Source organism: Pyricularia pennisetigena, chromosome 2, assembly GCF_004337985.1.
Source record: "Pyricularia pennisetigena strain Br36 chromosome 2, whole genome shotgun sequence".
In the NCBI taxonomy this organism is placed as follows: domain Eukaryota; kingdom Fungi; phylum Ascomycota; class Sordariomycetes; order Magnaporthales; family Pyriculariaceae; genus Pyricularia; species Pyricularia pennisetigena.
This window is the reverse complement of record NC_043741.1, coordinates 6813490-6834486: the sequence shown is the minus strand read 5'-3', so window position 1 is coordinate 6834486 and position 20997 is coordinate 6813490. Positions and strand designations below refer to the sequence as shown.

Sequence of the window (20997 nt, the reverse complement as noted above, 5' to 3'; positions counted from 1 at the left end):
AAAAAAAAAAAAAAAAAAAAAAAAGAGAACTTGTGAAAAATGCCTGTCCGTAGCCGCTTGCCCGGTGGTTGTCATAAAGCCCGGAGTTCGTGGAGAAAAAGTCGAGCGAGCATTGCAGCTGGTTAGTCACTGGCAGCTCTGAGGGTCTTGTTTGGACTACATCAGCGCCAAGATGATCAAAATCACAGAGTTGTGCTTTGGTAATATCGACATGCCGCTGGCATCTTGATTGTTATTGCAATTAGATTGAAATGCGCAGTCACTGGCTGCCAGTGTCGAGAAGCTTTGGAACATGAGAGAAAATCACTAACGACAGACTGTATTTTGTATAAGCAAACACAAGACAAGGGAGGCGGGCGGGCAGAGAGGCAACCAGATGCACAGCTAGATAAACAACCAGTTAGACATGCAAACAATTATCTTTTTTTGTTCTTCTCTTCTTTATGGTCCGGCTTTCAACATATCTGTATCGGTACAACGAGAGTATTAACAGTCAAGGAAAAGTCAACGACGCCCAAATGAGTGAATCTGGACGTCCGCGAGGATTCCAGGTTGAGACAAAACAAATATATATACCCAAAAACGAGAGACACCCCTCGGGTCACAACGCAAAAAATAACAACGCCGAGGAAAATGAGGACCCGCTAAACAGACAGAAAAAAAAAAAAAAAAAAAAAAAAAAAAAAAAAAAAAGCCACATGAAACAAATGGTTGTGAAAGATAGTAATTTCACAACGCGCATGTTCCCACTACAACAATAATGGGTGCATTTTCTTTCTAGAGCCTCATCTAGAACCCTTTGAAAGGATCATCGCGAGAGAAAAAGTCCTCCTCGTATCGGGATCCAGCCCTAGACGCAGCCCCCGGGATGCGGTTCCCGTGACTGTCGCGCTGCCGACTGCGGCTGGCCCGGCGTCGCATCTCCTTGCTCCTCCTCCGCGCGCGGTACCTCATCTCGTCCTCTTCGTCCGGGTAGGCGCCCATGGCGCCGACCGAGTTGTGCGTCAGGGGGCTGATGAAGGCCTCCATGCGGACCGTCCCGATGGCGTCGAAAAAGTTGTTGGACGGGGTCGCCGACGGCCGCGACGACGCCTCTGACGTGCGCTGGCTCGCCTGCCCCACGCTGCTGCTGTTGGCGCCGCCGCCGCCGCCGCCGTTCCAGTTGCTGCCGCCAAAGCTGCCCAGGATGCCCGACGATCCCGAAGTCTCGACGCTGGCCCCGGCCGTGCTGTTTGTCGACTGATGGTAGCTGCCGCTGTTAGCGCTGTCCCTCCCGTTGCTCGGGGGACCGGAAAAGCCGCGGAAAGATAGGGGTGGTGGGACGTGGCCGCCCGTGTTGCTCCGCTTGCGGCCGTGCACCATGACCTGGTTGGCGCGCTCGCTGAGCATGCTCATTCTCGAATCGTGAAATCGAGGAATGGGCGGGGGTGCTGCCGTGTCGCGTGAAGTGTCGCGCTGGTGGCTACTAGACATGGTGCTGACGAAGCCTGCCGGGCCATAGGAAGTTCCTGCAGTTCCTGCAGAGATGGACGACATGATAGACTCGGGAGGCCTGTTAGAAGGGAGGCTGGATGTATTGAAGTCGGTCTGAGTCGACGACGCGATGCTCATGAGGCCACCTCCGCCGCCACCTCGTGTCACGATCGTCCGGCCCTTGGCCAGCCTGATCGAGTCCCTGATTCCAGCACGCCTTTGGGGCTTTTGTTGCGCCAAGTCATAGTCGGAAAGAGGTGCCTTGTTCACAGCAAGCGTCGCCGATGGTGGCGATGCCAAAATCTCGGGGACCTCCTGGTTCGAGTGTGCGAGGAAGGACAACGCAGTCAACCACACATAGTGCCGCTCTCGTGTAGTAGCGGTAAACTTGAGGGCACGCTGCGGTGTGAGGATCAGGATAGATCGATCGAATACCGAAGTGGCGCCCTTGGGTGTCGGATTGTCATCCTTGACGTCCAAGACAGACTGGATTACCACTGCAATCAAGAAAAAATGTGTTGTTTGTTAGCTTGAATCTGAAGCATCACAGCTTGCACTGTTTCCTAGGTGTTCAAAAGACCCGACTTACGTTTGCGGCCCGCCTTGCCTAACAAAGCGCTTCCCGACACCGGCTGCTTGCTACTCCATAGAATGGCCCGCTCATAAGGCGCCAACCACACCCAACGCTTGTGCCTATCGTTACTAGTGTCGTCCCTTCCGCTGGCCTCGCCGCTGCCCTGTACTCCAAAAGACCTGCGCCTCCGCACGTACTTGAACATCCATTCACCAACCATGGTCTGCGCAATAGCATCCACAACTCCGGTGGCTGCTTGTGTCGAATTGCCGCCGGTAGACGCCGCGCCGGTGGTGGCGTTAGTGACGGCTGTGCTCGTGGACGGTTGCTGGCGGTGATGTGACCTGCTGAAGCGGCTGTTTGTACGAGGTGTGGTTATGTCGTTGTTGGGCAGTGGTGGCAAACCTGGGCTCTCCAAGGGATCTTCGTCCTCCTCCTCGGCAGCTGAGAAGGCCGGGGGCGAGCGGCTTCCGGTTCTCTTCTGCCGCGGTGGCAAGGCTGCTGCCGATTTGATCTTCCGGATGCTAGACGGACGCTGCTTGGAATGACGCCTGGTCGGACTCCGCTGACCGTCACTGGGTGCGCTAGCGCTGAACGGCGGGCGGCGAGAACTGGCACGAGTTGGAATTGGGAATGGAGGGTTCATCGCATCTGGCAAGCTGGGGCTTCTGGACCGTCCTTGATGCGTGGCGATGCCATTTTGTATCATGACAGCCTTGCGCATGACGCTGGCTCGGTTGGAGCTCAGAGCTCCGAGCTTGTCACCTTGTGATCGCGAACTGCCCACGCTCTGCATCGAAGATCTCCAAGAGCCCACGGCAGACTCGCCGCTCTGCCGGCCATCCGGAATGGCAAACTTTGAGTAAGTCTCCGTGGTCGGCGATGCCGAAGCCGCTCCAGAACGATTATGACCTCGCGTGCCCGATTGTTTGATTGATACTGGCGACTCGAGAGCACGCTTGGCACCACCAGAGGCCCGTCTGGTATGTTCATTGCCTGTTACCGATGGTGGCCTGGCCCCTCCAGGTGCAGTCAGGGCAGTCCTGAACTCTGAATCACTGACATCGGCTCCTGCAAATTCATCGGCCTCGTCGGAACTGCCACCATCAAAACCCGCAAACAAGCTGCTGATACGATGTGGTCGCCTGATGGGAGCCTTTTGGCTTGATAGCGGGCCATCATCATTGTTGCCAGGGTACGCATCCGTTGTCTCCTCACTCTCCTGAACCTGGATGGTAGGGCTAGCGGGCATTGTAGGTGTTGTTGGAGAAGTGGGGGATTTCGTGGGGTTCGTGAGATTCGACAGGCTCTTCTGCGTAGCTAGTCTCATTGGGTTGCGGGGAGGAAGGTTATCAGGAGACGGGTTGGAGGCCTGACCGTCCATAGTAGCCGAGGGCGCAGGTACTGGGGAGACGGGCCGTGATGTGATGGCCGAGGGATGAAGGTGAGCGGGAAGCTTCTTCAGACGCTCGTCCATCTTGATTTTCTCCGTCTGGACCGAAACAGACCTTGTCGAAACGGATGATGTGATGATGGCTACTTGGCAGCCAAAGTCTTTGGTGAGCTGTGGCAGGCGTGGCTCTCGAGGCGTCGACGGCCGGCTTGTGGGTGGATGAATGCTGATGCTCGGGATCTGCATCAAGTCCTTGTCGCCGGCGGGCGCAGGGGCGGTGGCAGGCGCAGGAGTTGAGGAGGCTTCCGTTTGCGTAGAGGCGGAGACCATCGCCGGCTTAGGAGCGGGGACCATTTCGAGTACAACACTCTTCCGCTGGCTCCAAGGTTCTGTAGTCTGAGAGCTGGTTGATACCATTGAGGGCGTCTGCCTCACGACAGCCTCAATGGTCATCGGTCGTGCAATGTGAACCCTCTTCCGCCTCTGATTGGCCTCGACTTCACCATCTGCCCTCGGAGAGTTTTCATGGCTCTCCAGGCTCTTTGAAGCGCGTGAGGGAACAGCAGGCGGTTCGGGCGTCACTGGCTTGACCGGCCGGACTACCGGAGACGGAGGAGGCGAGTACTGAACAGCAGCATCAACGTACGTGGAGGCAGGCTTTGGGGGCGTGTCGGATACAATCATGGTGGTGTCTTCCTCATCCTCCTCAATGACGCCGTCTTCCAGGCGGTCCAACACGGACTGGTTTAGGAATTTCGTCCTCTGGGCGCTGCCTGGGCGGATCAGGCTGTCGTTGCTGATGTTTCGGCGATGCATCCTAGACAAAACACTATCCTTGCTGTTGTTGCGCATGTGCATGTGGTGAGAAAGAGCGCTGTCTCGGCCGCGGCCGGCATCCGTGTCGTAGTCACTCTCTCCATCAAAGTTGAGCTCGTCTGCGAGCGAGTGGCCAATGGGCTTGCCGGGTGTGCTGAATGTGGAAAAGCGGATGCTGTTGGTCATGCTCATGGTCCGAATGCTCGCTGCATCGTTGGTATCGCGGCCTGGCTCTTCAGCTTCTGCCTCTGACCCGTTGGCGAGACCCTGAGCTTGGGCGGCCTGGAACGCGGCAACTTCCTCCAGCAGGGACTTGAGCCGACTCTCAGCGACATGGACCTTGCGCTCATACTTGCGCCGACCTTCGTCCCATTCCAACCTCTCCTTCTCGAACTGATCATGAACGCGCTGGGAATCATCCTCTTGTTGCCGTAGCCGTTTCTGTGTCGTCTCCAACCTCTTCCTCACCTCGGCAATAGCATCAATAGCTTCATCTCGCTCGCGCGCGAGCTCGCCGAGAGCCGAAGAAGTACCGCCCTCTAGCAGTGCCAACTGTCGCTTGATCGAGCGGTTTTCCTTAGAGATGCTCGTCAGGGTGTCCTGCAGGGACTGCTGCTCCTCCCTCTCTGCGTGCAGGGTGCTCTCGAGGCTTTCAATTATCTTTGTCTTATCTTCCTGGTCTCTGCGCAGATTCAGAATTTCCGAGACGAGATTCGCGTGTAGGTTTGGGGTGAAACGGCGGGGGTCCAGAACACTAATGTTCTCGTCGTTGGCATAGTCGACCGATGATCTCTTGGAATTCCGGTCGGCTTTTTCGGTCGGCAATGGTGGTATGCCGTTCTTCCCAGGAGGCGTTATGGAGCGGCGCGATTTCCTAGAACCGCGCGACGGTGTCCTATACGGCGTGTCGGCTGGTGTGGGAAGCGAGGCGGCCGCTGCCGTTGCTACATTGGACGACTCGTCCTCGGTCTCCCACACAGCCATTATGCACGGCCTGTATGGAAATGACAACTTGCCAACACCCTGTTTCTGCCCTCTGGCTGCTCGGATGTGACGTTGCCAATGATCTTATATCATTATGTTTTTAAACCAGCGTAGCAGCCCGGCGGCGAAGTGGTTTCTGTTCTAGTAGTGACAGCCAAAGTGGTCGGCTGTATCCGCAAGTGGGCAGGCTTACACCGTTTGACCTAGCTTACACTGTCAAAGCGGGTGGCTGTTCCCAACGATTATCCTTGTTGGAAAGGGGATCGTCTCAGACACTGGCAACTGCTGAGTTGGCCGCGGTAATTGTCAGCTAAACTTCTCAGCTGAACGCATGGCCCTCCTAGGTAAGACACGACAAGGATGAACAGACCTAATGGTAATCAATTCAATACCAAAGTTTTTTTGTTTTTTCTGGGAGTTTGTACGACTGTCGACGTTGCTGCAGAAAGGTTGAAAGCGCCGTCGGGAAAGTCGACTGGATCGAGTACCGTGTTTCTATCCGCCAGCTATGATAGGCCAATGAATGCAACAACCGTTAGATTAAATCAAAGCACAGTGAACAATGAGCAAGGTCCAAGCCCCCTTAGGCCCCTTTCTCAGGACACCAGCAGACCCCACAGACCTGAGCCAGCTTTTCCCTGTATACATAATACGATGGAATCGTACTACGTGCAAGAGGGTAAAAGTATGCTTGAACCCTTAAGGAGCATAACCCAACGGGGCTTAACAGAAGACTTAAGGCCATAAGGGAAAAAAGAAAAAAGAAAAAGAAAAAAACACCAGGCGGAGAGAGGGGAAAAAGAGACAGAAAAAAAAAATCGAACCAGGGACCACTTACTCAAACACAGAATTCTGCAGAAGAAGGTTAAAACTTCAGCAGCATGTACCTGGCTGGAGAAGGTTGGTCAAGAACGGGTGGCGTGCACGGTTTGATGTGCGTCGCTAGGCTGCCGGACCTAAATTTTTTTTTCGTTTCTTGGTTGGTTGTTGGTTTTCGATTTGCAAAGACGTAATGCGTGCCGAGGGCCCTGATTTTCTTGAGACAATTGGTAGTCGACAGCTGTCAAGGTTCTTTGAAACACCGGGAGGCAGAAGAATCAATGCTCCGAAATCCCCTAAAGAAGCCGCGAATGGTCCGGGCTGGCGATCGATCTCTTTTTTTGATCTGGGGGAGAAAAAGATCCTCAGTCGGCGAAAGTGTTGAATGAGCGATTGGCACTAGTGAGATGCGTATGATGATTGTCGGCCGTGCCCTGACTGCTATAATAAAACGAAAGGGGAAAAGAGCTAAACAATGAGAGTGGAGTGAAAACAGGCAGAAAATCGATAAATTTGACAATCAGAGACCTCAGGTGGTAACATCAATCGTCCGAGCCGGGCTTGCTGGGATTTTCTCCCTTGCCCCTTTTTCTGTTTTCCGCTCCGAGGCAAAAAGAGAGAAAAAGCGAAAGAAAAGTTGCAATCAACCGGCAAAGGAGAAGAAACAGAAAAGAGATGTCTCGGTGGGGACTTCACAATGAACAGAAGGATGTAACTAAAGTATAAGGTACCTACCTACCTGCAGTGCCTCCCTATGTTAGATCACTGGGCTTCATCAAGTACCCCGATCTGCTGTATGCCAGAGACGTTGCCAAGTAATTCGGGCAGATGGATAAGATGAGCTGCACCTTCGAACGTTCATAATTTTCTTCCCCAGTGCACGATTGGCTTGCGATTCACCCAAGATGGCAGGACGACAGGATGCAGCTTACCCCTTTGCTGCAAGAACATGGGTCCGCGGCCCATTCATCTGCAGGCCAGGCGCAGCTGCGCCAGGGCGGATCCGTGCCGTTTGGATGGGTTTTCTTCGCTTGTGATGGGATGAATCCATCAAATCGCGACCGGGGTATCATTGGGTGGAGCACGACTTTGCAACGACTACTAGGGGTGCAGTCAGTTGGGCCCACGGATTTGTTCACTGTTCACCTGTGTACCGTATGTTTTGCATTCGACGATACAAGTAGCTAGATGCATCTAGAATCCGGAATCCCCGTCGTATGTTGCTTTCTATTGTCGTTGGGTGCCTGACTAGGTACTGCCTAGAGGGGTATTTACCTAAGAATTTGAACTCAAATCAACGAGGGCGCCTATGCAACAGCCCAGATACAGATAGGGGTCCCAGCCACTAGTGACCTGGAACAGGCAAACGGGAGATTTATTTCCCTGAATTTGCCGTATTGTTTGACTACAACATGAAAAAAAGGCATGTGCATATTTATACACAACCATGTTTTACAGTAACCTATGTATGTATATGCTCAACTGACGTCGTCCAAACAAGCCAGCCTTTGTACATTGATCCATGGTTTCTCGAGTCTTCCCGTCAAACCCGTCAAGACCTTGTGGGAAAGAGACGAACTGCAAGTAAACAATGCATGCCCCACCAGCTTCGGAAGGGAAACAGCGTTCCCGCGGCCGCGTCCACGTCTGTTGCGAACCCCCGAATCTCGACCTACTTTGGCATAAAGAAAATAATACTAACAAAAAAGAAAGCGCCCAAGTTCTGCTGGGGTATGTCCCGAGTCATCAATGTTTCCTGTGTCCTGGTTTTACTGTGTATAGAGTTACTGTAAATATTCTTTCGGCTCTCATATTATTTCAGAAATCCCGAGTTCCCGCTCGCCTCGCCCTCGCCAGTTTCAGCGGCTCCATATAACCAAAATAGCCTTTCTGTCATTTCCATAAGATCGTAAATGAGGGTCTGATTGAATCACGAATGGGGGTGGTAACCTTTGATGTTGTATTCTTTCGTCGGGGGTGACCCGGGCTTCCACCCCTCTTTTCAAAAAGAAGGCGCGCTAGGCCATCTTTGGCTGTTTTCTCGGGTGTGATGAATTAGAAATGATATTACAGACCGGTGATGCTAATTTCCTGCATGGTAACCTCGCAATCTTGGCTTTCTGCAAGCTAGCCTTGGCCTGCTTTTTTGTCTCAATTCCTTCCTTTGCACTCGGCCTCAAACTTTCGAGAATCTACTTTTACTGGATGCTATGTAATTTCAAAATGGTCCCTCCCAATGACGTTTTACGGTGCCAAAACAGAGTGGTTGAATCATCTGCTGTTTGGCTAAACTTTGATGATCTTCAGGGGCTCTCCATGCTTTCACAAGTGTCGACCTGGTAGATCAGTGACAGTATGCCACGCACTTAGTCTTTATGCTAATCACTTCGTACGTGCAATCCTGGACCCCCAATATCAGGCACGGGCACGCGCACATACACAGCCAAGCCGCTCCTCCCTCAGTCAATTAATTAGCCAGCAGCCATCAGGCTCCATGACAGGCAGGGGTGCTGTGTTGTAGGCTGGAAGGCTACTACGTATACCATTGTTACTACAGCCTGGGGTCTCAGCACGTGCCGCTTACTGTTCCGATCGGAACCTTATTGCTGCATAGCATACTACTGCCCATGGTAGCTGTGTTCGGCCTCGTGTTCTACCAAGAACTTGTCATATTCAGCCGGTTGCATTGCGCTTATGACAGACCCATTTGCCAGCTACTCCAAAATATTCTCCTTCTAATTACCAAGGTATACTTTCTAGTCCTTCGACTGGAACTGCAAAGATCTGGGTCAAAATCCAAGGCAGTGCCGATTGCTGCGGGCCCCCTGGTAAACTTGGACTGTAGTAGGAGTCATTGATTGCAAGGTGAAGCGTACCGAGTATGGAGTGCATAAGGTGAAGAAACCTACATATCTCAGTAATGTACATAGAGAGTACCTACCACAGCTTGAACAGCAAGGTCCATTGCCCCAACAACCACAACGCATCGATCAGGGTCCTTGATCTATCTACTCTATACCTTGCTAAATTCGCCTTACTTTCTAGGAACTGTTGGGTTGGCAAGTAACTAACCACGAACCAACCAACACGGAAAGTCGCCGCCGCCGTGGCTTATCCCGTCGAGCCCCGTGTTGGTTGGGTCAAGGCCCGGAGGCCCCTTTGTTATATTAGTGCGAGATTATGCCTTTTTCCTAGTAGATTCTTCTTTTATCTCCGACTGGCTCACAAACCAACGAATTGCTTCCCCTCCTTATTACTTATTACGGAATTTCTCCGCGCGGCCGTGGCCCGAATGTAGGTTTGGGCTGGATTCACAAGCCACATGCTTCCTTGTGGACCGGGAGAAGTGTTGCTTTGTAAAATACCACGTAGTATAACCTTGGCCAGTTCAGCCTAGGCTCTCCACGTACGTACGGAGTATCTCCAGTTTCGTGTGGTCCTTATCCCTTGCACCCGGTGCGGAGTTCCTGGTAATAAATTAGCAGTATCTGTGTGCTGTACTCGTAATTATGCAACCCTTGCATATCGGGTAGATATGCTTGATAATATGCTCGACTTGGATCAAGTCGGCCGGCACAAACCTACAACCCCTGTGGAGTTCGACCCAGCCTTCTGGATCGTGAGGGACTCGCGTTTGTGTTCATCATAATCTGGCAAAACCCTGCATGGTTTCTTGTTCCTTGGAACCCAGCAGGCCAGTTAGTTTGCTACTGAACGACCGCGGGCTTCACGGAAAGTAGCCACTTTTTGTTTTTCTTTTATTTTTTTTTTTTTTCGGTCACACTAACCAAAAATGGAGTAGTGTTTGTGATAAACGACATGTGCAGTCCTTCATCTATTCGCTACCCAACGTGTGGGGGATGAAGAAGAAAAATAAAATTCGTGGTCGGTAACTATTCGGGCAAAGTATTTTTCCACATGCGACGCGTAGTGACTTTTTGCAACGTAACCAGAAACCTGCAGGAATAGTAGTCCAAATTACCATAGAGATTGTCATATCCTTATCATGAAACTGTGCGGTCACTGTTGTCGAGACCAGGCGCTGATCGGTCCCGCGCCACTCCGCAACGGGACTCGCTTGGCGGATGTTTTCTGTTGTAGCTGACCTCATCTCGACCCAGCTTTCGAAAGTTGAAACCCATGTGGTGGGGTTTGGTGTGCTTGTCCCTGAGTGCGTAGATATGTCGTCTTGTGCAACTAACCGATGACGCCAATCATTTCCTAGTACAGGTCTAGTGCGAAGTGGGGAGGGTTCGCAAGGCGTGTTCAGATAGGGAAACCAGCTTGTCAAGGTGCGTCTTTTGTGGGCATTCAGAGCTTAACGGACGGGTTGCTTGACATAGATTCCGGAAATACTTACGCAACATGGTGCTTTAGCTAGCAAATCGAATGAATGGGCGTGTTTTGAAGGGCAAGTGATCACGAAGGAGCTAACAAAACAAGACTAATTACTCGAGATCACCGCACAGGCTGCATGCAGTTCAGCCGGTGTCTTTCATGGTATCACGCTTGGCACTTTAGAAGCCAGCCTTATGGTGTAGTGTGATAGTGACAGGTTTGCCTGTACCTTGCATATTGCTCCTGTTAACTTCGTTCTGGCGGTCATTTCTCCACCGAGGCAGAGAAGCTACCCTGTACCGCTAACAACACCAGGGTTTGATACAGTGTTAATACCCATACAATGGGCATAGAACACAGTGCATGCCGTCACTGCTGCCCCTCCACCTGTTTGTTTAGGCAGCTGTTGCAGCTGTCGAAACACGAACATGGAGCTGGAGTAGCAAGCACTGCAGGTGGTGCTTTCACAACACTTAGACAAACAGGACTGTCTACTTTCGAATTGCAATATTCTTTTTATTAGTGACCAGGTCACACGAACACGTCGATATGTCCATCACGATCGAAAAGATTCTTGCTGCGACGCCGGCAACGGTGCGCGGTCAGCCAACGCAACTCTCCTGCGACTCCAAGGGTGAGAGGATAGCCTATGCAGTAAGTTGCACTATACCCCGCAAGCTGTCGACTTGCCCATCAAGACATGAGACATGGACGAACTAGACTAAGATGAATGACTGATATCAAACCTCGCTCAATCTAGTCTGGCAAATCAATCTTCGTCCGATCTATCGACAACCCCGAGATCTGCAAGCAGTATGTCGGTCACACTGCAGCTACCACCGTTGCCCGTTTCTCCCCTAGCGGCTTCTACATTGCTTCCGGTGACGTCTCAGGGCAGGTCCGCGTCTGGGACGCTGTCGAGGCAGTCAACACCAAGGGTATGCCAGAGAAATTGACCACACCAAAAAAAGACCGGGAGCACCTGCGTCGTCGATGAGGAGAGTTTCAGACTCGGACTAACGGTTACTCGGTCACACCGGTTGTTCCAGGCGAATATCACATAATCTCTGGACGGATCAATGATGTGGCATGGGATGGCGATTCGCAACGCATCATCGCAGTGGGCGACGGCCGCGAGCGCTTCGGGCACTGCATCACGGCCGACTCTGGCAACAGCGTGGGCGAGATCTCGGGCCACTCCAAGGTCATCAATGCGGTAGCCATGCGCCAACAACGTCCTTTGCGCGCCGCCACCGTCTCGGACGACGGTAGCATGGTGTTCCTGCACGGCGCCCCTTTCAAATTTGCTGCCAAGTCGTCAGACCAGCACACGGGCTTCGTGCTCGGCACCGCCTTCTCGCCGGATGGGACCTACCTTGTCACAGTGGGCCAGGACAAGCGGATCCACCTGTACGACGGCAAGACGGGCGAGCACCAGCGCGAGATCGGCAGCGGTGAGCACAAGGGCAGCGTCTTTGCGGTTGCCTGGGCGCCCGACTCGAAGAGATTTGTTACCGCTTCGGCAGACCAGACCGTGAGGATTTGGGACGTCGAGTCTGGCAAGACAACACGTACGTGGCGTATCGGGGCCAAGGATGGCGTTGTCAGTGTCCCAGATCAGCAGGTCGGTGTGGCGTGGCCGGCTGGTCGCAAGGACGGACTGATCATCTCACTGAGCCTGTCAGGTGACCTGAATTATCTTTCCGAGGGTAGCGATGACCCTGTCAAGATAGTCCAGGGTCACAACAAGAGCATCACCGCCATGAACGCGGGATCCCAAGGTTCTTTGTTCACCGGTAGCTTTGATGGGAGGGTCTGTCGTTGGGACGCAGCAAGTGGGCAGTGCAGCCTCGTCGACGGGAGTGCGCATACCAACCAGGTTACTGCCTTTGCGGCATTATCGGGTCGGACCTACAGTGTTGGCTGGGACGACCAGCTCAAGTCAGTAGATGAGGCTGCCAACACCTTTGCAGGCTCCTCGGTGGCGCTGGGTGCGCAGCCCAAAGGTGCTGCCGCGGCAGGGCGCCGTGTTGTGGTGGCACTGGCAACGGGCTTGGCCGTCTACGACGAGAACAACAAGCAGGTTGGCAAGCTCGATACCAGCTTCACACCCACTTCAGTGGCGGCGAATGGGTCGGCAGTTGCTGTCGGGGCGGAAAACAACTCAGTTGTGATATACAAGCTGGACGACGGCGGAGCGCTCACCGAGACGAACAAACTGACGCGGTCGACGGCCCCGGTCACCGCCCTGGCGTTCTCGCCCGATGGAAAAGCGCTCGCCGCGGGCAACTCATCGGGCAAAATTGTTGCATACACGGTTGGCGGCAACTGGGACGTGCTGACCGACAGGTGGTCAGCCCACACGGCGCGCGTCACGTCGATAGGCTGGAACTCGACCGGGACACACGCGGTGAGCGGTGCGCTTGACACGCACGTTTACGTGTGGAGCGTGGCCAAGCCCGGATCGAGGGTGAAGGCGCTCAACGCGCACAAGGATGGCGTCAACGGGTGCTGCTTCCTCGCCGACGATAGAGTTGCCAGTGCCGGCAGCGACGGCGCCGTCAAGACCTGGACTGTGTCTGGTCTTCAGTGATAAGCTGGTATCTATGAACGTTTGTACATATCGAAACGAAGCTTTATGATAGAACGATCCAAATGAATGATATTTAACAGTCTGGGTGATGAACTGCTGATACAACAGAGAACCGGCGATTGACTAGACGGCAAAGATTTCGGAAATAGCCCTGATGGATTATACACATCGTAAGCCCAAGCTGGCATTATGAATACGAGTAAAATCAAGCTTACATCAAGAAAATAATTTAACGTTCAAACTCATAAGTAGTGAAGAAGCATACTACATTGAATATTCGAGGCAATTGCAAATGGAAGGGTATCTGACATTCCATGTAATGACCTCAACCAACGCCGAACAATGCATCGCAAGCTAAGTACACAATTAACAGTCTAGTCACATACCTGGCATGTAACGTAAAAGGGCACTGTTAGTGGGCGCATCTCAACGAGAATTCGCTGGTTTGGAAGTCCTCGAGCACGCAGGACAAATTTCAAGACACGTGCCTCGCATGAGGATGTGTCGCCAAACGGTTCTTGTTCTCAGACGACATGTCCGATGCCGAGGACCGACCCAGCGCAGTTGAGGATATCTGCTCGTCGTAGCACGAGAGCGTCATCCAGTCCAGCAGGGTGATGCGCTCGTGCTCCGGAGGCGGGAAACCGGCGTCCTCGCCGACGGCGCCGGACTCCGACGGCTGTGGCGCAAGGCCGCCGGCGTACGCTTGCTCATGTGCCCTTCTGATAGCTTGTGGCAAAGCACTATGCGGTTGCGAGAGGGGAGTTCACATCACCATGATTAGCATCGGAAAGCCTACCCGCCTCGAAAAAAAAAAAAAAAAAAAAAGGCGTGAGAAAAAGGGGGGTTTTGCTCACTCGGGCTTCGCGGCCACAGCCCACCTCTCCTTGTCGAGGTGCGCGGCGAGCTCGGCCTGGTGATTATCCATGAGACCTTCGTTGGGGACGACGACAAATGGGACCCCGCAGCGCGAGACATCGACTACTGTTCCGGCTCCTGAGAATTTGTGGCGATGGGGGAGATTTGCGGACACTTGTCAGCAAGGTTGTATGCAAACAACAAAAAGAAATACCGCAGCAGGGGTTTACAACTACATCAACCAGACGATTTTTTACGACGCACCAGCATGGCATATCACGATCCCGGCGTTGGCAACGCCCTCGACTGGCCGGCACGGCAGTATGTAGTCGCGCATGCTGGTCGTGTACCGGAAGCACTCGACCTCGACGCCGCAGGTATCGGCGGCTGCCAGGCTCGAGCGGAACCAGTCAAGGTCGGAGCCGCACTGCACCGTCATGCGCGCGAAACCGTACGCTCGCATCCAACGCAGGAACTCGGGCCGGAGTACTTGCTCCAGCAGACTGCGGAAGCCGGCCGTGGCGCCGATGGTCACGAACGCATGGCGCGGGAGGTGCGGGTGTGCAGCCTCGGCTGCGGGTGGGGAGGAGTCGATGGCCATTGTGGTCAGGGAAGTCGTTGTGGCGGTGCTGGTGACTGCTGCATTCACGCGCTTGCGCTTCTGGTGATGAGCGGCGGCGTGGATCGAGGCTGGAGCACGGGGCGTTTGCTCGTCCCGCGACAGCCCATCAAGGTGCTGAATCTTGGCGCGGCAGAGGTTGTATGCCAACGCAAGATTGCTGCGCTGACCGGGAGCTCTGGCTGATGACCGCAATCGATTGATTACTTGTTCGGTCGTCTCTGCTGTATATATGATGGAATTACTTGGACCGTGTCCTCGTCGGCGTCGGTTATGGTGCGGTGGAGGAATCGGGATCGGAACGGCTGAATGGAGTAAAGTGGGTGCAAGTGGTGTCCGTGCACGCGTCAAGCTCCCCCTGTCGCGACGTCCGAAATTTTGGCTAGTGGTCGGAGTGCTGCTTGGTAGTGATGTGATTTTTCGTCCTTCACCTTGTTAATCAGCACCAAAACCACCATCGTCTGTAACATAAAACAGGGCCAGTCAGTCAATTTGACAGAGGGCTTCGAGCGCCCTTGCACTGTCCTATTTTACCATGTCGGCCGCTTATCCTCTGCGGTCGTGCGTGCGCGCAGGCAGCAAAACTTTTTCATCCCTCCGGGTGAGATCCTCGACGTCGACGACGGTACAAAATGTCTCAGCCGACATTCTGAGATGCACAACAGCGACGCCAAATCTAGCAACGGGACGACGATGGGCCTCGGGCAAGTCGAACAAACAGGCGGACGATGACACCATAGCAGGCATGGAGCTGTACGACGGGAAACGCCTCCAACATATGATCGACGACCTGTTCGAGAAGGCGGGGACCAAGTCCCAAAAGGCGGTAATCAGCGACAAAGCCAATGCCCTGGCCGACTCCCAGCTGGCCTCGCTCAGCAGCGTATCCAGCGCGGCGGAAGGAATCCCGAAAAAGTACAAGATCGGCCAATATGAGTTCTGGAACGAGGGTGAAGACGACCCCGATTACATCAGCGAAGAAGTGCTAGATGAGGAGTTCAATGAGGACGATATTCTTTCTGGTGCCCACGGCAAACTGGAGGAGCACAGGGAGATGCGCGAGTACGCGCGCCTGGCAATCTACGACATGCCATTGCTCTCGAGTAAGGATTTCGGATTTGCTGAATGACAGCCTGGCATTCAATGTTGCTAATCACCTGTCTATCCTGTCTTCTTGTCTGGAAACTACAGAGTTTGCAAAGCCGTTTGAACCGCCCACCAGGGCCACACCGCTACGATGGCGATATACCAGCTACCTGGGCGAGTTCCACCCGGCAGAGAAGAAGGTTGTCGTTGAGTTCTGTCCTGAGGATTTCGGCCTCACCGAGGTCCAAGTCTCCAAGCTGAAGAAGCTTGCGGGCCCGAGGTACAACCCCGAGAAGGGTACCATCAAAATGAGCTGCGAGAACTTTGAGCACGCAGCCCAGAACAAGCGCTACCTGGGAGATCTGACCATGAAACTTATCGCCGAAGCCAAGGTATGTTTACACTTGGTACTGCGTCTTCAGGCCATACGTCAATGATCAACTAGCGGACTGAAATCAAGACTAACCACGAACCACAAATGAATGCAGGACCCCAAAGACACCTTTGAAGACATTCCCCTGGATACCCGACACCACCCTATCAAGGCCAAGCCCAAGTTCCCCAAGGAGTGGCGCATGACAGAAGACAGAAAGGCCCAACTTATTCAGCTTCGCCATGAGGCTTACCTGTTGGACCAGGCAAAGAAGTCCAAGGGCGCCCTGATTGACGGCAGCGAGGTCATCAGGAAGAGCCTCGAGGCACCTGTAGAGGAGGTTAGTGCCGAGGAGAAGATGATGCAGTTTGTACGGGCGGAGACAAGCAAAGGTGGTGGTAAGAGACCTGTTGCACGTTGAAGCCTCTTAGTGACGTGGTTACGTCGGCTCAGAGGGCGGGCAAGCCCGCTTTTTGTATGTATACATGTGTACTATACTATCACTACCTGCCCATATAAGTCGGCTGCACTGGTCACGTGTCAGCCATAGTTAGAGCAGTCAGAATGGCTGAATTGTACTGGACTGGGTTAAAATCAGTCGAGTTTATTTTCGGGATGCAAGTGAACTGAGATGATGGATGAGTGATGGCGGATTGATATTCTCACCACGTCTCAACTGTCGTCTGATCAGAGTCGGTATCAGACGTCGGCTTCTGTTTGGTGAGAGCATGTGCTTGCCGCTGGATTGGCTTTGACACAAATGCTATGGCGCGCGCGGCCCCCGGCTTTCGGTGGCACGCGGGTACGCGAATACGCAGACAAGTCAGGGGGAAGGGGCGGGAACAAAAGCGCCCCAGTGCCAATTGATTGCTCGAATTTAATTCAGTCCATTAGGTTAGCTTATCAACGTTGAATCGACCCTAGAACCATCGAAGAGATTCAGCCCCAAGAGTCTGATCCCTGTCGTGCCTCGGCCCAAGGAGCTGCCAAATGTGGGGTAAAGGACCCTCGCATTTGATGATGCTGTCATGCAAAGTCAGATGAGTAGCTCCCTGGTGAAGTCAGTCAAAGGTAAGGTACCATCTAACTCCTCAAACAATTTTCAACGGCCGGCATTTTGCTGTTTCCTCTTGCTTCATATTTTCTTGCTCTATGTCGGATTGTGCGATTGACGAATTCAAGCAAATAATTTGATCAAGACCTACGGTATTCTCAAGTCATTAATTACGTAGGTAACGAACGCAGTTAAAGAGTCCAATCAATTCAATCAGGACCTCAGCTGCCGCGCCCGTCTCTTCGTTTCATCTGACACTGGTACAGTACGTACTTCACTGTCTCAGGTACGCACTGATTACGCGGAGCTTAACTCAAAGCCTTGTCTGAAGCACTATACATTCATTCACCTCATTCTTTTTTTTTTTTTTTTTTGTCTATCTCGTCTTCGCCGGCCCTCTTTTTTTCTCTCCCCTATTTCCCCCTTTCTTTTTTTGAACTTCAACTTAACAAAAAGCTAGTTCATAACACCAAACACCTGCTACTCCTGTCACAAATACCAACGCGAATTTCAACAGGCTTTAACGTATACCAGCAAACGGCTTGTCAAAATGGACTCAAAAGCCGTGTTTTCTAGCATACCGCCCTTCGAAGCTACAGCTCTGGACAGCATCCCGTCAACATGTGACAAGGTGCTGAAGATGTTCGAGTCCCACAAGACCAAGGATCTGGAATGGCGCAAAGTCCAGCTCCGCAAGCTGTACTGGGCCGTCGAGGACTATACCCCAATGATCCTTGAGGCCATGCAGCGCGACTTTGGAAAGCCGGCATACGAGGTCCTGCTTAGTGAGATTTCGTTTGTCAAGAACGACTGCATGTTTATGCTCGGCAATCTGGACTCCTTTGCTAAGGATGAGTACCTCGGCAGCCCACACGTGCCGTTCGCATTTCGCGTCAACCAGATTAGGACGCGCAAAGAGCCGCTCGGATCCGTCCTTATCATTTCTCCATACAACTACCCTTTCATGCTACTGCTCTCCCCATTGGTGGGAGCCATTGCCGCCGGATGCACGGCCATACTGAAGCCTTCGGAACTGGCGCCCCACACGGCGGCCGTGGTCAAAGAGATGATCGAGCGCCGCCTGGATCCTTCGGCATTCGCCGTTGTCAATGGCGCCGTGCCCGAGGTGAACGCCCTCCTCGACTGGGCCAAGTGGGACAAGATCTTTTACACTGGCAGCACCAACATCGGCAAGATCATCGCCAAGAAGGCCGCCGAGACCCTGACGCCCGTCACGCTGGAGCTGGGCGGCATCAACCCCGCTTTCGTCACGCGCCACGCCGACCTCTACCTCGCGGCCAAGCGGCTCATGTGGGCGAAGACATTCAATGCCGGCCAGGTCTGCCTGTCGCAAAACTACGTCCTGGTGGAGCGGCCGGTCCTTGACGGCTTCATCGCCGAGCTGAACCGAGTGCACAACGAATTCTTTCCGCGCGGCGCAAGGGACAGCGAGCTGGCCCGCGTCATCAACGAGAGGCACTGGCTACGCATGAAGAAGATGCTGGACGAGAGCAGGGGAAAGATTGTCATGGGTGGACAGATGGACCAGGACACGCTCTTCATGGAGCCGACGGCGGTGCTCGTCGAGTCTGCAGACGACTCCATGGTCGTGCAGGAATCCTTCGGGCCCATCTTTGCCCTCATGCCGTTTGATAACCTCGACGCCGCCATCAAGCTGGCAAACAGCGTCGACAAGACCCCGCTTGCGCTGTACGCTTTCGGCAAGGACCACGAGACGAACAAAGGTAAAAATCCGTGTCCTAGACATTGAGGTGGCCACGGGATGGTTCTGGCTTGTTACTTTAATACTGGTTTGCTAACAATCGGGGCAAATAACCCCCCGGCCTGCAGTGATCAACGAGATGACGTCGGGCGGCGCATCCATCAACGACTCGTTCGCGCACGCACAACTCAACTCAGTCGCCTTTGGCGGCGTCAAGACGTCCGGCCAGGGCGCATACCGCGGCAAGGCGTCGTTCGACTGCTTCTCGCACCACCGCACTATCGCCAAGACGCCCGGCTGGATGGAGTCGCTGCTGCGGGTGCGTTACATGCCGTACAACATGTCGGAGCTCAAGAAGCTGGCCATGCTGTCGTCCAAGAGACCCAACTTTGATCGCCAGGGCAGGGAGGTCAGGGGCCTAGCCTACTGGTCGTCCCTCATCTTCGGCATGGGAGCCGCCGGTCCCAAGGGTGCGTTTGTGCGTTGGTTGATTGTCTTGGTTGCTGCTTACGCGTGGGTGAACAGAGTAGCTATTACGAACATTTACCAGCTCGTCAAGCAGCTGGCTGCGATGCGCTGAGGCTTTTCTTTTTTTGGAAGGCAAATCGCGAAAAGAAAAAAAGAAAAAAGAAAAAGAAATTATGAAGAGAAAAACGGTGTCGGGCATTGCTCATCTCTCTCTCTCTCTCTCTCTCTCTCTCTCTCTCTCTCTCTCTTTCTCTTTTCCTAACACTTACCGGTAATCGTTTCACGATCTACCTATACGGCCGCCGTGGCCTTTGTGAAATTTCTTCTTTGTTCTCCCTCAAGTCTTGGTATGTAACCATTGTGCCGCCATGTAAACATAAAGTTGATATCTAGTAAAATACTTGTGCGATATACGTAACAAACTCACCAACAGTTTTGGCAAGGGATGGACACGCTAGTGCCATCGAAACTTGTGTATCCCGTGATTTGTATGGGTTACACTCGCTCAGAGGCAGGCAGTCTCTGGGCCAATGCCTAGCTAGGGGATGCCTCTTAGGTCTGTGCGCCTAGGTGCCACCAGAACCATCTCGACAAATGAAGCTTGCGTACCAGGGGGAAGTCAGGGCTCGGGTCATGTAATATGGTTATTGAGAGTAACATATTACTTATACTCCCGACCCTCTCAACGCCCGCAGACGCCACATAAAACGATGTGAATATTGGTTTGGGTTCAACCCACTTTCACCCAAGGTCGCATATCAGGAACGCACACGTGGTCGTCGGGATATTGCATCATCGTTTCCACAGTAATGACGGCGGTTTGCAAGCGTCCGCTGAGAAGTTGAGTTTCGGTTTCACGATAATAGTGCAGCCAGGACGGGCATATATGCATGACAGCCCAACAGTCAAGGGCAGGACAGAAAACCGAATTAGCAGAGGAAAATAAACTAATCTGAAACCGAATAAAGTCCTGACGAGTGGAGGTCAAGAGCAATAACTAAATGTTGTATACCCTCCCTCTCTGTCTTTTGTATAAATTCAAAAAGGCACTGATTGCCTCAAATGGTATGTTCTTTGTTCTCGGGGACGCCCGAGATTAGTAATTCCTTGGCCTCATATCTTTGGTGCAACACACAGTTCTTTTCTCTTTGAAGATAAAACAAAGAATCTACGACCGCATGAAAGCCCAAATCAGCATCAAATCGATGGCTTAAACTTTTTGTCAGATTGGCTCGTCCACCGGTGCGCGGTCCTTTTTGCAGGTGGTGTCAGATTCATGGTAAAGTACCGATACAACGGTTTCTAATGTGGTTATGTTGGGTAAACACCCAGGATATACTCGATAATCAATACTTCAAGGTCCTGGCGATAAAAATACATCACCAGGTCACCCGCCGGTATCTCGTTCTGAAATTGGATTGTTCCCAGCCTCCAGTCGAAGCTTGAGTTAAACAGCCAACTTGGCTTTAAAGATCAAAACAAGATACCCAAAGAGCGCCAAGTGTAGGGCAATTTAGTACATGCCCATAACAAACAAGAGCCCTGCGGGGGAAGGTTGCCGTCTGCTGGATACAGGGGCGTTCATAAGTCCTGGGTCGCACCACCAAAAAGGGCAGATAAACGAAAAAAATACGGCTGCAATATCAGACCAGCCAGTACAGCTGGCACAGCGGCTGAAAAGTGCAACAATGCAACATGAACAATTCGCAGGCCTTCACCGCAAGCCAATGCAAGCAGGCGGCGATGTTCTCGATACGACGGTTGGATCAAAGGAAGAAAAAGGGGGGGCGAAAGAAAAATGATCGGCAAAAGCTAGTTACAGTGAG

At 52.9% G+C, this 20997-nt stretch overlaps 6 protein-coding genes across 6 annotated transcripts; 4 read left to right on the top strand and 2 right to left on the bottom strand.

The window, feature by feature from the left end:
• Positions 1-789: 789 nt before the first annotated feature.
• Positions 790-5240, bottom strand: PpBr36_01916 (uncharacterized protein; the record flags this gene model as incomplete). Its single annotated transcript, XM_029889100.1, has 2 exons — positions 790-1970; positions 2063-5240. The coding sequence occupies 2 exons, from the start codon at positions 5238-5240 to the stop codon at positions 790-792; spliced, it is 4359 nt and encodes a 1452-aa protein (XP_029751005.1).
• Positions 5241-10946: 5706 nt separating this feature from the next.
• On the top strand, positions 10947-12990 carry PpBr36_01915 (uncharacterized protein; the record flags this gene model as incomplete). Its single annotated transcript, XM_029889099.1, has 3 exons — positions 10947-11051; positions 11158-11335; positions 11447-12990. 3 exons carry the CDS (start codon positions 10947-10949, stop codon positions 12988-12990), a joined length of 1827 nt encoding a protein of 608 aa, XP_029752406.1.
• A 475-nt stretch (positions 12991-13465) lies between these two features.
• Positions 13466-14689, bottom strand: PpBr36_01913 (uncharacterized protein; the record flags this gene model as incomplete). Its single annotated transcript, XM_029889097.1, has 3 exons — positions 13466-13733; positions 13848-13986; positions 14113-14689. Coding segments are annotated over 3 exons (984 nt in total), but the record flags the coding sequence as incomplete, so codon positions are not given.
• Positions 14117-14653, top strand: PpBr36_01914 (uncharacterized protein; the record flags this gene model as incomplete). Its single annotated transcript, XM_029889098.1, has 2 exons — positions 14117-14299; positions 14321-14653. 2 exons carry the CDS (start codon positions 14117-14119, stop codon positions 14651-14653), a joined length of 516 nt encoding a protein of 171 aa, XP_029752407.1.
• A 313-nt stretch (positions 14690-15002) lies between the features above and the next one.
• Positions 15003-16347, top strand: PpBr36_01912 (uncharacterized protein; the record flags this gene model as incomplete). The annotated part of the gene is made up of 3 exons (XM_029889096.1): positions 15003-15570; positions 15659-15945; positions 16042-16347. 3 exons carry the CDS (start codon positions 15003-15005, stop codon positions 16345-16347), a joined length of 1161 nt encoding a protein of 386 aa, XP_029751001.1.
• A 1150-nt stretch (positions 16348-17497) lies between these two features.
• On the top strand, positions 17498-19283 carry PpBr36_01911 (uncharacterized protein; the record flags this gene model as incomplete). The annotated part of the gene is made up of 2 exons (XM_029889095.1): positions 17498-18725; positions 18832-19283. Coding segments are annotated over 2 exons (1680 nt in total), but the record flags the coding sequence as incomplete, so codon positions are not given.
• Between the last annotated feature and the right edge of the window lie 1714 nt (positions 19284-20997).